The 21,637-nt window shown below is 32.8% G+C and overlaps 1 protein-coding gene and 1 long non-coding RNA gene across 3 annotated transcripts in view; one reads left to right on the forward strand and one right to left on the reverse strand.

Annotated features, from left to right (window-relative positions):
• The window catches only part of SNTG1 (syntrophin gamma 1), a 795,508-nt gene that overhangs the window by 583,247 nt on the left and 190,624 nt on the right, over positions 1-21,637 (forward strand). For both annotated transcript variants that reach the window (XM_028518478.2, XM_028518479.2), the window contains one exon: positions 10,282-10,320. In XM_028518478.2, coding sequence (XP_028374279.1) covers positions 10,282-10,320 — 39 coding nt within the window. The remainder of the gene's footprint in view (positions 1-10,281; positions 10,321-21,637) is intronic.
• LOC118501675 lies at positions 3,327-19,980 on the reverse strand. Its single transcript, XR_004904309.1, has 3 exons — positions 19,969-19,980; positions 18,882-18,884; positions 3,327-3,492 (listed from the first exon to the last, which is right to left on the reverse strand). It is a non-coding gene; the product is annotated as an uncharacterized LOC118501675 (long non-coding RNA).

Here is a 21,637-nt window from a genome sequence, read left to right on the forward strand (position 1 = left end):
ATATATGAATGATATAAAGCAAGTACAATTTCCAGCAATAAATTGTAAGATCTTGAAAAATATTTTTTTTCTATTCCACTTTATCCAAAATATGAACAGCCTCCCATGTTAGGTTTTCAACTAACTCTTTTCTGTAAAAAAATTATTCAAAATTTACTTTTTGGAAAAATATATTTATATTACCTGATTTTTATTTATCTTTAGCATATTGTTTTTATTAAATCTAGTACAAAACCTCATTTGCCTTTTAGGGTAATAGGACTAGTCAAAACATATATTTTAAAATATGTTTTTATAATTTTTTAATGTTAGATACTTCCTAAATGTCAGAAAGTTATACAAGATATTGGAATAATAATGGTATATTTATTGTTTGTGGTTTTATTAGTGTATGGATTACATATGCATTAAAATATATATTTTTGTTTATATCTATAAAATAAAATCACCATCTTCTTGTGTATATGGTTTTATCCTTTGTTCAATTAACACTAATCATTAGCATTTTCCCATGACAGGAATTATATCCTAAGATTTCCTCATTTTAGTGGACTAATTGGAATTTTGATATTTGTTTATATAATAATTGATGAATGAATTATTATTTCACATATAAATAATTAAAATATATATATATTTTAAGATTTTATTTATTTATTTTTAAAGAGGGAAGTGAGGGAGATAGAGAGAGAGAGAAACATCAATGTGCGGTTGCTGAGGGTTATGGCCTGCAACCCAGGCATGTACCCTGGCTCGGAATCGAACCTGCGATACTTTGGTTTGCAGCCGTGCTCTATCCACTGAGCTATGCCAGCCAGGGCTAAAATATATTATTAACATCAAAGTGTTCTATGAATATTTTTGGTATATAATCAGTGAGAAACTTGCTGATTATATCTTAATATAAGTATCTATAATAAGAATAAAAATATGAACATTCTTCAGTCTTGTAAACCAAGATTAAGGTCTTAGTTAACACAATTAGCTGAATCAAGTCTAATGTGAAGCCCTGTTTACTTCTGTTTTCGTGCCTCAAAGATATAGCATCCCAGGCCTTGTAAGTGAGAGTATGGTCTATTCCTGAAATCTCTTCTTGGATAACCATAAATTTTTCTTGCTTATATCTCAGCACAACAAGATTTCTAATACTTTTGTCTGTTTCTTCGTAAGTTTGCATTTTACTGGTAATTTTTGTAGCCATTTGGCATGTTTGGTTCAGAATTCAGCAAATGTCTTGAGATAAAAATCAACATTGTATTTGAAATCCCCCAAAACTGTTGCTAATATTATCCTAGGAGAAAAGTAAATGTTCTGTATCTTTCTCTGTCTACATCTTTGTCTGGTCAAATTATACTTTTCAGTCCCTTTCCTGTGCTTATTTAGTGACTACAAGTCCATATATATAAAATTTCAGCTGAGAACATTTTTTGTGGCTTTTAGAAAGAGAGGAAGGGAGATAGAAACATCAGTCGCTTGCCTACTATGCATATATGAACTGGGTTTGTACAGGCTCAGACCAGGGATCAAACCCACAACCTAAGTATGTGCCCTTACTAGGAATCGAACCCACTACCTTTCCATTATGGTAGGACTCTTCAACCAACTGAGTAACACCCACCAGGGCTCAACTCACATCTTGATGCTTCTCATCACTTTGGAATGTTAGCCATGCTCACCCTTGATGCAGCAGGAACTCTCAGACATCTTTAAACAAAATTCTTTTAGAACATTTATCTTTAAGAAAGGTGTACTTCTTCCTATCCCATTCCATTGAAGACCCAAATACATATATTTTTTATGTCTCAAGTATGTGTGCATTAAATATGTACTGCACAGGTGACAAACACAAGGCTCATAGGCCAAATGTAGACCTCCACCTTGTTTTATTCAGCTAGCACCCAGTTTCTACCCTCCAGCAGTACTGAGTTCTCACTTAACTGTTAAGGAGTAGTTACATTTATACAGTCCTAAAATTATATTTGACCCTTTGAAGGCAACCACAAGGCTGATGTGGCCCCCAGTGAAAATGAGTTTGACACCCCTTGATGTACTTCATTAGGAGTTTTTCAAGTGTTCTCTATTTAAGTTTAAAATGCAACATCTATAATCAATTTAATATACATTATAAATTTAATAATTCTTTTTCCTTTTCTTTAAATATTTTTATTTACATATTTTTTTTACAGAGAGGAGAACAAAGGGAGAGAGAGAGAGAGAGAGAGAGAGAGGGAGAAACATCAATGTGAGGTTGCCTCTCACTTGCTCCCCTGGGGACCTGGCCCACAACCCAGCCATGTGCCCTGACAGGGAATCTAAACAGTGACCCTTTGGTTCACAAGGAAGCACTCTCTCCACTGAGCCACACCAGCCAGGGCACAATAATTATTTTTCTATTAAAAGCCACTGGCACATTTAGTTTTGTAGGGGTAAAACACTGTTTTTAATACCATTAGTTATATTTAATTATTTATTCTTGACCAATAAAGATATAAAAAGAGTCACACTAGAATAACATCACCATATATTTGAATTTGGAAGAAATTTGATATTCTGAAGTGGATCTATATATTACATATCAGGTTAATTGTTATGAATTGTATTTTTACTAGAGTGATTAAAAAGTACTTAATTCTATTTCTGTATCTTCCTTTTTTCAAACATAAAAAGATTATTGATTTACATATATATATATATACTCAGTATTTGAACACCTTGAAATCTCTAAGTCATTTTTCATCTAAATGTCTTGCATATTTATGATACGGTTGATTATTTTCTGTTAACTTCACATGTATCTGCCCTTTCTGACAGTCACACCTTACATATGTAAGGTTTGGCTATTTTCCACCGTATATCATCTTGGCTAAAATTTTTAATGTCATTATTAAATAATACTGATAAAGGCAATTCTTATATTCTTTTGTCAAATAAATTATACATGTTTAATTAAATTATGGTATTTGTTAAGTTGAAATAAATGTTGATTTAACATGATTTAAAAAGGATTATTTTCTTATTTTACTATATATATATATTTTTTAATTTTATTTTAATCATTGTTCAAATACAGTTTTCTCCTTTTTACTCCCAGTCCAGCCCCCCTCCCACCATTTATATTTTTAACATTCTTTTAAAACATTGGGGTTACACTTAAAAATATTTTTGCATATATGAGGTCTGTCTGGAAAAAGTCCAGTCATTGTTAATATAGTGAGAACGGTGTGCACAACTTCAACATAACTTGGCAGCCAAGGAGAATGGGACTGGAATACAAATGTGTGAACAATGATGACTAGTCAGTGGGTGTGGTAGAGGCTACTGAGTGAGCATGTGTACTGTGTGACCATTACATTCAAAATTACTGAGCAAGTAGAACAACGAATCTGCATCAAATTTTGCATTAGGCTTGAACATTGCTCTATGGAAACTATTTGGATGATTCATAAGACTGAAGCTATGGGCAATTGATGATTAGCAGCTTCATCATAACTACTCACCTGCTCATGCAGAGTATTTTGGCAAAACATCAAATTACCCAGGTGATTTGATACCCAGTGATTACTCGGCCCCCCTATAGCCCAGATTTGGCACCCTGCAACTTCTGGCTTTCCCCAAATGGAAATCACCTCTGAAAAGGAAGAGATTTTGGACTGTTGATGAGATTCAGGGAAATACAACAGGGCAGACGATGGTTATTGGGAAATCTTATGTGAGGTCCCAGCAGTGCCCTCTTTGAAAGGGGACTGAGGCATCATTAATTTTTCTATGTACAATGTTTCTTGTACTTTGTATCTTCTTAAATAAGTGACTCTGTTTTTCATATTACATGGCTGGATACCTTCTGAACAAACCTTGTATATATGACTTATAATATTATTTTTCCTCTTAATATAGCCACCCCATAGATATGTTTTCATAAACTGTATTTGGCTTAAATATGGTTTTGTGTTTAGTTCTATCATTACAATTTAACATAAATGTCAAAAATTTATGAGGAGAGACCCCAAAACCCCCAGAAAATCTTTTTTTTTTTTAATTTTATTTATTTTATTTTTAGAGAGGGACAGGAGGGAGGGAGAGGGGGAGAGAGAGAGAGAGAGAGAGAGAGAGAAACATCAATGTGTGGTTGCTGGGGGTTATGGCCTGCAACCCAGGAATGTACCCTGGCTGGGAATCGAACCTGGGACACTTTGGTTCCCAGCCCGCGCTCAATCCACTGAGCTACGCCAGCCAGGGCCCCAGAAAATCTTTATAAAAATTATTTGTTTATTCTTAGACATTTACACTTTAGTCACCTTAAAAGTACTCTCCATTTGATGCAATGCACTCATTGAGATGTTTTTTCCATTACTCAGAACAGTTTTTGAGCTCTTCAATTTTGATGCCTTTTATTGCATCAGCCATTGTTTGTTTCACCTCTTCTATGTCAGCAAAGCATTTTCCTTTGGGGACATGTTCCATCTGGGGGAAGACAAAAAACTTGCTTGGTGCAAGATCCGGTGAATAAGGATGGTGGGACCTGGGGATCATGCCTTTTTTGGTTGGAAACTGATGAATGCACAGCATTGTGTGGGCAGGTGCACTCATAACTCACCAATATGAAATGGGCAAATGTGTTGAAAATTCAAAAAAAAATTCATTGAAGCTGAATGCAGCCTCTCACAACTCCAACTGGTACACTGACACAAATGGGTCCCTAGAACATTCACCTAGCAGGAGAAGCCTATGCTACAAGGGTTCTGTCCTCCAGAAGATACGTTCATTTTGGGGGGTACTACTATGTATATATTGAAATTTGTCATGAATGCTGCTGCATTTTGGTCTAATAAAATATGCCAGGTTTTAGTACCAACTACTCCCATTTTTCCAAAATATACATTATTAATGATATTCATTAGTTTTGTATTTCTATTAATTTTTCTCATGCAAAAACATTGACAGCATAAAACATGGTGTCCTTTCAATAAATTATAGTTAATTATATGTTAAAAGGATTTATCCAAGTAGTATAAGGTCAAAAACACAAACACTAAAATAACAAAAAACTCACAAATATCAACAACTGAACCTAAAAAAAAAAGCAAATAACAGGAAGAGAATCACAGAAATGGAGAGCACATGGAGGGTTATCTTCAGGGAGGGATGGCATGGCTGGGGGAAAAGGTACAGGGAATAAGAAGCATAAACGGTAGGTACAAAATAGACAGGGAAAGGTTAAGAATAGTATGGAGGAGCCAAAGAACTTATATGGATGACCAATTAACATGAACTAAGGGGAGGGTGTGGGTGGGAGGAGGTGGTACAGAGTAGAAGGGAATAAAGGCAGGGGGAATCGGACAACTATAATAGCATAATAAATAAAATATGTTTTAAAAAGATAGAAAAAATAAAATATTTCTGTCTATTTTTTTGAAATAAATGTCTTTAAAGTAACACAAGATATTCTAATTTTATACTTATCCTCAAAGTAGGTAACTACGTAAATTATTTGCAACTCTTCTGCCTTGGCTTTTTCCTTCCTTCCTTCCTTCCTTCCTTCCTTCCTTCCTTCCTTCCTTCCTTCCTTCCTTCCTTCCTTCCTTCTCATCATTTCTTATGAGTATGGACTGAAGTATACTTTGTTTTCTGTGAGAGATTTCTGAAAAATTACACAATGTAAATTATATCCTTTTATATTGTCAGTGGGTTTTAATTGTATCCCACATTCTCAGCTTGAATCAACACTAGATTAAAAATATTCAGCAAGTTTTGGCAATTTACAATTCAAAATTGATATATAATGTAGGGAAATGTGGAATATTTCTAACAGACAGATTTATATTTTACTAAATCATCCCATTTGAGTGCAGAATATATATGTTCTTCAACTTTTGAACATTTATTATGTGTAAATGTGTTACGAAAGGCTTTCTGAGCACTGATGAAATTAATTGCTACAGAACAAGGAGACAGGATCTATCCTCTAAGGGTTGACATAAAAGGCCATGAAAACTCCAGAAGGCATAAATTAAATTAAATAATAAACTAAAGATACAATGTAGTTACATAGTCTCCAAGGTTGTATCATTGTGGTTTTAGGTAACAGCAACTATGAGGGGGAACCCAAAACAAAACAGAATTTATTTATAAAAATTGTCTATTTATTCTTATCTGTTTAAACTTCAGTCACCTTCAAATACTCACCATTTGATGCAATACATTTATCAAGACATTTTTCTACTGCTTAAAACAGTTTTTGAACTCATTGATTTTGAACTCATTGAAGTCAGTGCTTCTACTCATTGTTTGTTTGTTTGTTTGTTTTTCACCTCTTCCACGTTGACAAAACATTTTCCTTCCAGGACTATTTTCATCTGGGGAAACAACAAACAAGTCTCTAAGGGCAAAATTGAATGAATAGGAAAGGTGTGGCTCAGGGGTCATGCTGTTTTGGGTCAAAAACTGTTGGATACTGAGCATTGTGTGGCCAGGTGTGTGCATAAATCCTTCATCATCAAATGGGCAAATCTGTTGAAAGAGTTTTAAAAATAAATTTCACTGAAGCTGACTGCAGCCTCTTACAACAACACTATATGGTACACTGATACAGATGAGTTCCTAAAACAACACTCACTCACCTAACAGGAGAAGCCTATACTACAAGGGGACCACCCTCCAGAAGATAGTCTGGTTTTGGGGGGTTCCCCATCATATTTAACTTTTGCTCCCCCCCCAGGAGAAAACAGGTCACGCTTTTATTCAAGGAGACTGAACAACTGCGGCCCTCAAAGTTATATTTTAAATGTAGTCTGGAAAGAAACTTAAGTACCAAAGTTTACTTTGGTGATAAAAAGATAATGGCATTAGTGTGCATATGGAAGAAGACTCATTGGTGACCTGGAATTTCCTTCAGCTGTATAGCTGTAAAACAGTGAGATCCCTCTTCAGGTAAAGCAGTACTCTGTCTTGTTGACGGCCACCAACTTTGATGAGTAGTGGAATGGATCTACCCATTGGTCATGTCTGTATCAACCCCAGAAGACCCAGGGTGCTTGGAAGAACTATCCTGCGTCTCTGCAGCCTGGAACCAATGTTTGTGAAAGAGGGTTTTGTATTTGCAGACATAGGCTCAGGGACATAACTGTGGAATTGAAAATCTCTACGTGTCTGCTACATGAAGCACTGTAACCTGTGCCTTGGAAATAAGATAATGTCTGCTTCTGAAGTTTAGGAGAAGTATCTTGCAAGAAATTAAGTGGAGATGAATATATAATATATGGATTTATCTTTCTATTTTGGACTAAAAGTCTTAACATGAATCTCCTTTATGTAAGTGTATTTTACTCTGTAATAGTTTATGTCAGTACTCTTCTTGTAGAATGTGTTAGGCAATCCCAGTCTAAATCATATTCTGTTTCTTCTACAGCATTAGGGATAACAACTTCAGTAATCATGTTCTATAAATAATTGGTGTGATGTGGACAGAAGTTATGTCCTTGTATCACTACAAGGCTTCAAGTTCAGACACTGGCTTTGTTATAGATTATATTTCAGCTTCTGATACCACAAGTGATTGGTTCTGATAACATAAAATTAGCATTGGCTTCTAATAAGATTAACATTAAATGTCTTTTGGGCAAATTTTATTTTTTCTTATTTGAAAAGCAATCTAAAAGTGGTGCAGATAATTTAGAATTTCCATTATTTAGAAATAACATTGTTGTCAAAATTAGGCAATATTGAATACTTTGTTCTATAACTGAATTTCATTACCAAAAATACAGGGGTGAGAAAAAATAGGTTTATGGTTGTACACTTGGAAAATAATATAATGTTTAATACATAATGTAAAAATAAACTGTTTCATGTACTCACAACTATAAATCTATTTTTGCCTACCCCTGAATATTATTTATAGTTTAATATTTTCTTACATATAAATTAAACATTACCTTAATCATATGACATAAAGATTTATTTTAAAGAATAAATCTATATCATCATTGTTATAAAATAAGCTATTTTATTGATAGTATTTATTATTATTACACAAGTAATTTTAAAAAATGACTTCTAATATTTTCTATATAGAGTTCATTTAAAATTTACATTTCCGAAAATATTTAAAATTGGAAGAATAATTCTTCATTAACTGGCTTATTATTATTTTTTTGTTTTATTTTTATTGTATTTGTTGCATGTTAGGAAAACTACCTAGGACTAATTTCTAAAGCTCATTGCATGATTTTCAAACATTTTAATAACATTTTTAAAAAAAAGATTTTATTCTAATTGTTTGAAGGAAATACTATGTCATTCTAACTGTCTCATCATTAATATTTTCTTCATTTACCTTCCTTATGTTCTTATTTTTGTCCATCTATCGTGCTCCTACATTTTTGGCTATTTTGAGAAGTGGTGGGAAATATAGCCTATGTTTTATTTATAATAGAATAGTATACAATAAATTTACTAAAAGGACAAAATGGTAAGATTCACACATTACTAACGTGATTTATGAGTGTAGTCAGGTTATACTTAGGAAAACTATAACAAAAACAATAGAAAATAGAAAATGACATATGTACACAGATAAATAAAACTGCTCATCTAGTAAATACTCTAAGGGGGAATTAAATTGAACCAGTACTGGAGAAAGCATGTCAATTCCACAGAAGCTATTGAGGGTGGGTTAGTAGAACAAGATTTCTGTGATTCATATGTATTTTCCTTCAACCACTACTTTCTATAATGCAGTGCTTATATATGTAGCTGATTTTTCAGCCTTCCAAAATATATTATTCAAACTGTTTTTTATGTGAAAATGAAAAGCTGTAAAGCTAGACAGTGTACACTTAAAGACAAGGGTCCACATAAAATGTTTTCATAAATTTATAAAGTTAAATTTGTATAACAAATAATATGATCTGGCAAAAAGCATAATTCCACATAGTATTCAGTAAAGGCTTTTTAATTGATTAAAAATGTTTAGGGATTTGCTCTCTCTGTCTACATCTCCAAACTATCTTTGTTATAGCTGATGGCACCAGTAGTTTTAGAGATTTTCTTAGCTGATTCTTTATCAGAGAAAAACTATTTTGAAGTGATTATAACAATGTGAGAGAGGCATAATTTTGTATACAAACTTACTGAAATCACATAAATCTTCTCAAATTTTATTTTCTTTTATGTTTAAAAGAGAAATATCTTGCCAGTAAGTCTGACCTTATTGGTGAGCCATTTGATGATTTTCCAACTTTGTCCACCATGTCCATTAATTTCCCTGTGACTTCATTAAATTCAGTAAGACAAGGAAACTAAAATTTTAAAAGGAAAGAATAAAATATTTCTTTTTTAAAAGATTTTATTTATTTATTTTTAGAGAGGGAGGGGAGGGAGACATAGAAAGAGAGAGAAATATCAATGCCGGGTTGCTGGGGGTTATGGCCTGCAACCCAGGCAGGTACCCTGGATGGGAGTCAACACCTTGGTTCACAGCCCATGCTCAATCCACTGAGCTACTCCAGCCAGGGCAAGAATAAAATATTTCAATAAAACAATTTATAAACAAAAATAGGCTTCATTAGGCTGATGTAAGATTATGCCATACAGAGTTAGCATTATTTGTTTCTCTAGAAAAACAATGAAAAATTTTATCTGGTTTTAAATTCTAAAATTCTGAACAATGACTTTGCATAGCATAAGGACATTTATCTGAATTTCATATTCATTTTATTTGTTTTTTAGAGTTTTTTTGTATAAGTTACAACAAAACATTTTTTTCTTTCAGGATTTATATTAAATTCTTATAAAAAGTTACTCATTAAGGTGTCTGAAAATAAATGTTATATTTCGTTTGGGATCCTTACTGAAAATATTTTGACACATATACTTTAATGTTTGAATATTCTATTTCCTGTATTCTCTTGAGTGTTAAAGCAAATTGAAAACAATATGATTTCAAAGTGAAAAATAAACTGTAGGATATTACTCTCTATGTTCTTGGTAGATAATTATATAACAACAAAGCTTCCTTTTTCTTTTTTATATATGAGTTACTATACAAATGATCTCTTTGCTTCTCCTGAAGTGGTATCATAACATTCATTAGAGAAGTTTACATATGAAATTTGAAATAATTTTGGTAGTAAAAATTATTTTCTTTCATAATTGCTGTCTTATATGCAATGATTTTACTATGTCAATATATGTTTACTGACAAAACTTGTCTCTCATAAAATTTGGGAAATTTTGTGTCACCTTATCTTTGTTCTTACTTTTTAAATTTATTTATCATTGCAGATTAAAAAAATCAACAGAAATTTCCCTGTAAACCAGCAGGTAAGATGGAAAAATACTTGGAAAGTCAAATTATATATTTATTTAATTGTATTTATTATTAAGGATAATCTTGATTGAATTTAATTTGTATATGGAAATAATTGATATTATTATTAGCTATCTTCAGGAAAATACATAGTTTATTAGATTTCATTCATATTTTGTAAATACTATTTTTACACAAATTATATTTATTTATATACATTGTTAAATATGAATACATGACATAGAGCAATTTATATGACATAGTTTTACTGTATTATCTTTTCAAATAATATACATAAATAATCTAAAAGTTAAAAAGGATTTTAAATTTTTTCTGACTATTTCAAATGAGTATAAATGCATAGAATAAAAATAATGTCTGATTAATCAAGCAACGAATTTAGTTGCCCTATAAGACTAATAATTGATTGTAGAATAAAATAATTATAGAAAAAATAGCTAATTCTCCTTACAACTTTATTATGCCAAAATTAACTTTTGTGATATTTTCATAAACACACTAAAATTATTAATTTGATATAAAAAAGTAAGTGAAAGCCCAGTGCTTTGACTTGTTTTATTGGTATATCGTTTGTGTGATGGTGGAACTGCAACTGAAAGGCGTAAACTTACTCTTGACAACAACCTCAATTTTCAAGAGGGAAAATTTGTTAACAGAAGTCATTCAAATAGAAAGATGCATCAGCTGTGGGAGAAAGTTGTAATATACATCAGTAGACATGGTTGTTTTATTGTTGGCTATATAAAAACATAGATCTACCTATTTTGGGAGTCCTGAAAAAATATAAATAATAAACATTTTTGAAAAATGACTAATATCTGCGTTATCACCCTTCCTTGACTTTTTTAACTCAACATGTGAAGAATTAATAATTAGTATAATTTATAATACTATGAATGTTTCACAACCCTGGTAACCCCACAGCTATATTTATTTATAATGGAAACTACATTTAACACTTCCTATATATTTATTTTAGTGACTTGTAATATTTCTTGCCACTTCTGTATTTATTTAGGTTTTGAATAATACTGACTGAAGTAAATAAGAATCTGAAAACAATTTACATATAAAATAAATAATGATAATAAATGTTTACTATTTTAACACAAATATATAATAAGCATAAGTCGGCATCAGTATTCATGGCCTTTTGTTTACCAAATTTTGTGATGTTATCACTGAAATTCAATTTGAAATTTCTTAGAATTTCATAATTTTTAAATTAAAATGAATTCTTCCTGTCATTTTAAATTACAAAAGGAAGAGTTAACAGATTTTTCCCTTACTACTTTTTATCAAGTATATAAAGATTATCAGGAAACATAGTGAGTTCAACATTCATATATATCCATAACCTTCAGAGTGTTATACCAGTAAATTAGGAAAGCAGAATAATAATAAAATATTATTCCTTAATATTGTTCCTTAATAAAATCTGAGCCATATTAAAGAGTAAAAATCTAAAAACACATGTAATTTTATTTCTCATCCAGATTACCATTCAAACAAAACTCTTATCTTGGACTAAACCACATTGTTGCTTTCACCTCAAATTTCTTCCTAACTTAATTTTTTAATGACACTTTTTTTAAACATTTTATTTATTTATTTTTAGGGAGGGAAGGGGGAGGGGGGAGAGAGAGAGAGAGAGAGAGAGAGAGAGAGAGAGAGAGAGAGGAGAAACATCAATGTGCGTTGCTGGGGGTTATGGCCTGCAACCCAGGAATGTACCCTAGCCGGGAATCGAACCTAGGACACCTTGGTTCCCAGCCTGTGCTCAATCCACTGAGCTATGCCAGACAGGGGGCTAACTTAATTTTTCATGTAAAATTATCTGAATCTTATATCACATATATGTGGGTATGTATGCTTATGATTAAATATTATGACATGTTTTTAAGTGTTATACAATGAAAATCAAGCCCCCTGAAAGCTCTAGTTCTCAAAATGGAAAAACAAGGTGTCACCCAAGATACATTGGAACAGAAGTCTCCAACTTACTGAGGTATTTGATTTTGAATTGTGCAACTTCATGGGTTATGGAAACCACAACCAGTGAAATTAAAACAAAAAACAAAAAGGACTCTGAAACTGAAGAAATTCACTACTGTCTGGGAGTGGTCAGCACCACAGAGCAGCTCTCTAGGGATACTCCCACAGTCCAGAATATACAAGACGTTCAGTAAAACTACGTTCACCAAAGAAGAGATTGTAATCAAGTATTATAAACTATATGAGGAAAAAACCATTGTAAGAAAAAAAACATAATGTGAAGATTAAAGAACGATCCAAAATTGTTTTATCTTATTTTGTTTTATGACTTTTTTCTTATTTTTTAAATTATTATTTATTCTATTATAGTGGTCCCACATTTTTCCCTTCTGCTCCCCTCCACCCAGACCATCCCTCTGTCCCACAGTCAATCCCCTCTCTGTTGTCCATGTGTAGTTCATACATACTCTTTGACTAGTTCCTTCCCCTTCCTTCCGCTGTTACCTCTCCTGCCTCCCTTCAGACTTGTTGTATAAAATATATGCTAAGTGAAATAAGCCAGTCAAGAGAAAGACAAATACCACATGATTTCACTCATATTTAGAAACTATTGAACAAACTGAATTGATAAGCAAAATAGAGACTCAGAGAGAGAAGGATGACAGTTATGTGGGTAGCAGGGGAGAGAGGAATTAAGCAAAAAGGAAAAATGACTCATGAATTTGGACAACAGAGACGGGGTGGTGGGGAAGTGTTATAAGGAGGCTAAATGGTAATGAAAACATACAGTAAAATAAAAATAAAATAAAATAATAAAATAAAAATGACCCTCTTATAGATAGCAAAAAAGGAATATAAATTGTAAGTCAAGAAGTGGACATATTGTCAAAAATGTACACCTCCAAAAGAACCAAACAGAAGTTCAAAAATAAAAAAGTGTTTATTTAAAATGAAAATAGTTAACCTACTAAAAAATAGGTTAAGATGAAGAAAATACATAATTAGAAGTCATATATCTGATAATATCATCAGAATGTGGCAAACTTAAAAGGGGAAAACATATGAAAGCTACCATAAGACATAGAGTTTAGAATGAGAAGCTCCAAAAAATAAATACTGCAGAAAGACTGAGGAAAAGATGATAGCCTCAAGTTCCTATGAAACTTTTAAGAACAGAGCTAACCCTTGAGCATGATGAAAAGAAACAAAGGACACATGGACAAAACCAAGGGGGAGGGTGGAAGCAAAGGAGGGAGGTGGGTTTGGAGGAGGTGGGAGGAAGGGTGGGGAGAAAATACAAACAACTGTAATTAAACCACAATAAAATAATTTTAAAAAAGAAAAAAAGAGTCTGAAACAACCTAAATATCCAATCAGTTGGGCACTATGCAGACATTGAAAGGATGAAATGACTCTAAGTGAAATAAGCCAGTCAGAGTAAGACAAATATCATATGATTTCACTCATGTGGAATATAATTAACAAACTGAAGTAACAAGGAAAATACAGACAGACTCACAGAGAGCAGGATGATAGCTAAGAGTGGGGGAAGGGAAGGGTTAGATAGATTGAGCAAAAAGGAAAGAGGCCTCATGGACATGGGTAACAGTGTGGTGACTGTGGGGGTGGGAGGATAAGAGGACTAAATGGTAATGGAAAATGCAATAAAAAATAAAACAAACAAACAGAAAGAATGAGATGGCTCTCTTGTTTCTGGTATGGAATCTTGGTACTGATATGAAAGATTGTCCAAGAAAGTTTATTAAATGATAATGTCACACTGGACCGTGTGGCTAATTATAACTGTCCATACTAACTATTGATGAAGAGGAATTTGAGTTATTATACATAGCAGGTGGCGATGTAAAATGACACAATCATTTTGGAAGACAGTCTGGCAGTTATTTAAAAATTTAAGTGTACATGTACCATATAATCTAGCCATTCTACTCCTAAGAAATGAAAACATGTCCATAAAAAGATTTGTTCATGAATATTCATAGCAGCTCTCTATGCTAACATAGAGAGCAGCTCTATGCTAAATAAGAAACAACTCAAATTCCATCAATAGGTGAATGGCAAGCACTCCAAGTCATATTTCCATAATGTCATATTACTTAGTAATAAAAATACAATAGTATAGTGCTTACTGGAGAAAGGGTAGGAAGTAGTAAAGAGGTTAGGGAGTTAAATATACAGTGACAAAAAAAGGTTTGACTTTTGGTGGTGGATACAATGCAATCAATACCCAGATATTGTGTCATAGAATTGTGCACTTAAAACCTATATAATTTTATTATTCAATGTCATTCAATCTCAAAATTACTATGCTTCTATTTTATAATATTCTTTTTTAAAAGGATTTTATTTATTTATTTTTAGAGAGGGTTAGTAGCAGAGTAGCAAAGTAAAAAGACAGAATTATAAAAATGTATTCTACAATTGAGCTAGAAGAGCCCATACACAATCATGCACAGATATTAGTTACTACATTAGTTATTAGTGCATTAGTTACTACAATTAAGATAAAATAAAGTACATTTAGAAATCTTGGAAGAGAGTTGTTTAAAAGGTGAGATGCTCTGTGTACATGTGTGTGTGTGTGTGTTTGTACATTGCTTTGTTATTGAAAAAGCTGTCATTATTCTCATTTGTTTTGCTTACTAAACAAAAAAAAAAATCAAAATCCTGAGGGAGAAACATATAACATGAAACAAACTTCTCTTTTTTATATGTACAAAATAACTAACACACATATAGATCAATAGCTTAATATATTGAATGATGATTGATGATAGATAGATAGATAGATAGATAGTAGGCATATGATTAGGTAGAAGTAGTACATACTGAATATAGTCTTTTATATCAAGGTAAAGGCATTGATGTGGAAGAAATAGGATACAGAATAATGGGGCGGGAACATTTGTGCAGGTACAGTTAAGGCTAAAAAGATAAAGCCCCAATTTCCATGAACTTTCCTTTCTAGCAAAAGCAGCAACTTCATCTGTAGCACTTGCCTCATGAAGAAATGTTCACATATAAATATCCTCAAGACTTAACATTAATTACTTTTCTTGGTCTTTTAATGGCATTTAGATTCTGTCACATTCCTCTTGAGAAGGTGTAAAATCCATCCTAAGAGAAGATAACCTGTACACCACAAGAGTTGCAGAATCTTGATCCCCCTCCATCTCACCCTGACCCCATCCCCAGACTGCTTTCTGGCACTACAGAATTGTTTGTATTTTTCAGAGTGTTATATAAGTGGAATCATACAATGTGTACGATTTTGTTGTCCGACTTATGACACAGAATGATGATTTTTAGTTTTCTACATGTTACTATATGCATTAATTCTTCATCACTCATTATTACTGAGTAGTATTTCATTGATGACAATACTACCATTTGTACATCCATTCACATATTAATCTATGTTTGTTCTATTTTAAATTGTAGTGCATTACAGATAAAACTAGTATAAATATATGGACAAGTCTTTGTACTGACACATTCTTTTATTTCTTTTGTCTAAAATACTATAGCTGGCTAATATGGAGGTGTTTTCTACATTTTAAGAAAATGAAAAACTACTTTCTAGAGAGTTTTATCATATGACATTCACACCAGCAGTGTAAAGAGAGTTCTTAGTAGGGTCAGGATTTTAATTACATTAGATATCATTTTATATGATTATGTTCCATCTGTTTATTTTGTATTCTGAAGTGATTGTTCAAATATGTTGTCCCAGTCTAATTTATCATATTTTAATAAATTATACTTTTGCCACTTTTATTTAAAAAATCTTTGTATATCCCACAATAGATCTTCAACTGTGTTCTATACTAGGTTATTTTACAAATTTCTATTTTAGGATTATGATCCATTTGAAGTGGTTTTACTTATTTATTTATTTTCCTTAAAATAATTTTAAGTTATAATTAACATACAATATGTTAGTTTCAGATATGTAGCCCAATGTTAGACATTATATAACTTACTAAGTGATCAACCCTGAAAACCTAGTACCCATATGACACCGTGAATAGATCATACAGTATTATTTACTATTATTTTCCCTATGCTATACTTGTATTCCCCTGACTGTTCTATAATTACCAATTTGTACCTCTAAATCCCTTCCATTTTTTCAGTCATCCTCCCAACTGCCCTCTCATCTGGCCACCATCAAAATGCTCTCTGCATCTGTGAGTCTGTGAGTGTTCTAATTGTTTGTTTTGTTTGTTAGATTCCACATATAAGTGAAATCATATGGCATTTGTCTTCATCTGTCTGACTCACTTCACTCAGCAAAATACTATCCAGGTTCATTCATGTTGTTGCAGGTGGCAAGACTTCATTCTTTTTTATGGCTGAATCATATTCCATTGTACAGTAAGTAGGTTCCACTTCTTTATAAATTCATCTATTGATGGACACTTAGGTTGCTTCCATAGCTTGACTATTGTAAATAATACTGTGGTGAACATATGGATGTATATATGTTTTTGATTTAATATTTTGATTTAATATATTTCTTTGTATAAATACCAAGAAGTGAAATTTCTGGGTCCTTCTTTGTATCTTGTTATATAGCCTTTGTTTTAAAGTTTATTTTGTTCAATGTAACTATTGCTATCCAAGCATTTGTTTGTTTGTTTTCATTTTCATGAAATATCTTTTTTCATTTGCTTCTTTCAGTTGGTATGTGTCTTTTCATCAGAAGTGAATCTCTTTTAGACCCCATATCTAAAGGACTTGTTTTGTTACCCTTTTGTCCTCCTTATATTTTTTGACTGAAACATTTAATTCAATTCATTTAACATTATTGTTGATAGATACATATTTATTGACACTTTATTACATACATTTTTGGAATGTTTTTTTCTTCTTAAAATAGACCCTTAAATTAACATTTTTTGTAATACTTAGGTTTGGTGGTGATGAACTTCTTCAGCTTTTTCTTGTCTGGGAAGCTCTTTATCTGTCTTCTGATTCAAAATGATAGCTTTGCTGAGTGGAATATCTTGGCCATAGGTCCTTGCTTTTCATCTCTTTAAGTGTTCTTGCCTATCACCTCTGGCCTGAAAAAATTCTGTTGAGAAATCAGCTGACCATCTGATGGGAGTTCCCATGTAAGTAATTAACTGCTTTTCTCTTGCTGCATTTAAGTTTCTTTCTTTGCCTTTGGCATTTTAATTACAATGTGTCTTGGATTGGTCCTCTTTGGGTTCATTGTATTTGTGACTCACCACATGGCCTGGACTTGTATGTCTGTCTCCTTCATTAGGTTAAGGGTGTCTCCTGCTATTATTTTCATGTAGTTTTAAATTTTTTGTTTTCTTTCTTCTTCTGGCACCCATATGATACAAATGTTGGTATGCTGAGTTGTCCCAGAAGTTCCTTATACTATTTTTATTTTTTTATTTTTGGAATCTTTTTTTTTATGTTCTGTTTGTGTGTTTTCTGATTTCTATGTTCCAAATCTTTGATCTGATCATCTGTTGAGTCCCTGTAATGTATTCTTTTCAGCTAATGTATTCTTCATTTCTTATTGCATTTTTGTAATCTTTTCTATCTTTGGTTTAATGTTTCCTATCTCTTCATTGAACTTTTTATTAACTTCATCTATTCTTTACTTATGTTTATTGGGTGTCTTTATATTGCTGTCTCCATTTTGTTTAATCTTTTTCTGGATTTATTTTCTGTTTTTCCATTTGGGGCATATTTCTTTGTTTCCTAATTTAGGCAACCCCTCTGTTTGTTTCTGTGTATTAGGTAAAGCTGTTATGTCTCCTGGACTTAGTAAAGTGGCCTTATATAGTAGGTGTCTTATGGGTTCCAGGGGCACAGCCTCCTGAAGCATAAGAGCTAGGCATTCCAGGTGTGCCTCTTGTGTGTGGTATGTACACCTGCCTGTTGTAGTTGAGCCTTGATTGCTATTTTTCATTGGTGGCAGGAATTTAACCCCTGGCAGATTTATTGCAAAAACTGACTGAGACCTCTCTGGAGGATCATCTATGTAGGGGCTGACTAATGTCAGCAGGGCTCTGGTGCCCAATTAATCCACTCCTTGCATATGTTGTTCATGAAAGTGGTTGGATGGTGCTTCAAGGTGGTCTACAGTTGTCCACCAAACATGTAAAACCCTGGGGCCTCCCTAGGAGGTTCAGGCCAAGTTTGGCTGCCTCCTGTCCTCTGTCGGGGGCTACCCAGCATTAGCTACAGAGTGATCTGCATATGGCTCCTATTTCTGCCAGCTTGGATGTGCCCAAGAGAGGCCGCACTGTAAGTTTGTGCTGTCCCTTTAACAGGAGGAACACCTGGGACTCCAAAGCACCCCAGTTCATTCAGCCTCAATCTTAGATGGTTTTTACAGTCAGAAGTTATAGGAACTTCTCTTCCCAGCACTTGAACCCTGGGCTAGGGGTTCTGATGTGGATCTGAGACTCTTCACTTCTTAGGGAGGACCTTCAAAGCCAAGATATACCTTCCAATTTTTATCTGCCACACATGAGTATAAAAACAGCTTGTTCTGCATCTCTGCCCCTCCTACTGTCTTGATGTATCTATTTTTTTATATCCTTAATTGTAGGACTTCTGTTCAGCTAGATTTCAGGTGATTCTGAATGATAGTTGCTCTGCAGTTTACTTGTAATTTTGACCTGGGAGAATTAGAGTACCACATTTTCCTAAACCACCATCTTGACCAGAAATCTGGAGTATTGTTTTAAAAGGGATGTATTAATGAAAAATATTTTAAAATAAATATTTAATTGTTCCAGTGCCATTTTTGAATATACTGTTTTTATTTACTGAATCATTTCATGCTTTTATCAAAACATAGAATTGATAATGGTCTTGTGGACTGATTTGTGGGCATTCCATTCTGTTTAATTGGTTACATTTATATATTTTGACAATGATAACACATTGGCTGTATTATTATAACTTTATAATATCAGAACATCAGTAGTGCAAGACTCCTAATTATGTAATTATTATCTAAAATTATTTTGGCTACTCTAGGCTCTTACTCTTTTTGCATGAATAAAATGAAATGTCCAATGTGTGATTTTTAAAGGATATTTGAATTTTTATTGAAATTTTGTTGAATCAGTAACAAAATTTGAGTAAAGTTGACATATTACCATTATTTAGTCTTAAGATTCATTAACATGTCATATCCTTTCATGTTTTTAGGTCTTTAATTTCTTCCACAAACAGTATGTAGATTTTAGTGTATAGATAAACTTTGTGTATATTGTATCCAATTATTCATAATTTCTAATGCTATAAAACTATATTGTTTCTTAAATTTCTAATTTTTATTTGCTAGTATGTTGATAAAAGTGTTACATATATATATATATATATATATATATATAATATCATGTATATATTGTATACTCAGCAGGTGTAGCTCAGTGGATTAAGCATGGGCTGCAAACCAAAGGGTCACCAGTTCGATTCCCAGTCAGGGCACATACTTGGGTTGCAGGCCACCCCAGTAGGGGCCACATGAGAGGCAACCACACATTGATGTCTCTCTCCCTCTCTTTCTGTCTTCCTTCCCTTTTCTCTAAAAATAAGTAAATAAAATCTTTTAAAAATTATATATATATAGTTTTATATATACACACACATACTCACACATATGTGTGTGAGTATGTGTGTGTGCATGTAATGATTGGTGTTCTGTAACCTTACAAAATAATTTCTAATTTCTAGGAAGCATAGATTATCATGTTGTCTGTAGAAAATATATTTTATATTTTTTCCAATATAAATATACTTTATTTTTGTTTTAAATTGGCTGTGGCTCTGTGAGATTCTCTAATGCAATGTAGAATATAATTATTGAGAATGGAAATTCACACTTTGTTTCTAATTTTATCAGGAAAACATTTAATATTTAAATATAAAGTATGATAACTGGATGTTTTTCAAAGATGCCCTTTATCATATAAGAAATATCTATTACTAGTTTGTTAAGAGTTTTCTTCTTTTTAAATATATTTTATTGATTATGCTGTTACAGTTTCCCCATTTTCTCCCCTTTATTCCTCTCCTACCTTGCACACCCCCTCCCACCTGCATTTTCCCCCTTTAGTTCATGTCCATGGATTGTACATATAAGTTCTTTGGCTTCTACATTTTTTATACTATTCTTAACCTCACCCTGTCTATTTTCTACCTACCATTTATGCTACTTATTCTCTGTACCTTCCCCTCCTCCCTCCGCCTTTCTCTCCCCCACTGATAACCTTCCTGGAGATCTCCATTTCTGTGATTCTGTTTTTGTTCTAGTTGTTTGCTTAGTTTCTCCCCCCACCCCATAGGTTTGGTTGTTAATAGCTGTGAGTTTGTTGTCATTTTACTGTTCATATTTTTATCTTCTTTTTCTTAGATAATTCCCTTCAATATTTCATATAATAAGGGCTTAATGATGATGAACTCCTTTAGCTTGACCTTACCTGGGAAGCAGTTTGTCTGCCCTTCCATTCTAAATGATAGTTTTGCTGGATAGAGTAATGTCAGATGTGGGTCCTTGCCTTTCATGACTTTGAATATTTCTTTCTAACCCCTTGCTGCCTGACCAGTTTCTTTTGAGAAATCAGCTGATAGTCTAATGGGACTCCTTTGTAGGTAACTGTCTCCTTTTCTATAGCTGCTTTTAAGATTTTCTCCTTATCTTTAATCTTGAGTAATGTAATTATAATGTGCCTTGGTGTGGTCCTCCTTGGGTCCACCTTCTTTGAGGCTCTATGAGCTTCCTGACTTCCTAGAAGTCTATTTCCTTTGTCAGACTGGGAAAGGTCTCCTTCATTTTTTTCAAATAAGTTTTCAATTTCTTACTCTTCCTTTTCTCCTTCTGGCACCCCATATGATTCGGATGTTGGAATGTTTAAAGATGTCCTGGAGATTCCTAAGCCTCTCCTCATTTTTTTGAATTGTTGTTTCTCTGTTCTGGTTGAATATTTCTTTCTTCCTTCTCTTCCAAACTGTTGATTTGAGTCCCAGTTTTCTTCTTGTCACTGTGAGTTCCCTGTACATTTTCCTTTACTTCACTTTGCATAGCCTTCACTTTCTCCTCTATTTTGTGACCATAGTCAGCTAATTCTGTGAGCATCCTGATAACCAATATTTTGAACTTTGCATCTGGCAGGTTGACTATCTCTTCATCACTTAGTTGTATTTTTTCTGGAGCTTCAAACTTTTTTCATTTGGGCCATTCTTTTTTTTTTTTTTTTTTTTTTTTTTTGTCTCTGTGTGCCTGTTAGTAGTAAGGGGCAGAATCTTAGGTGTTCA

This window comes from Phyllostomus discolor, chromosome 7 (assembly GCF_004126475.2).
Source record: "Phyllostomus discolor isolate MPI-MPIP mPhyDis1 chromosome 7, mPhyDis1.pri.v3, whole genome shotgun sequence".
Lineage (NCBI taxonomy): Eukaryota > Metazoa > Chordata > Mammalia > Chiroptera > Phyllostomidae > Phyllostomus > Phyllostomus discolor.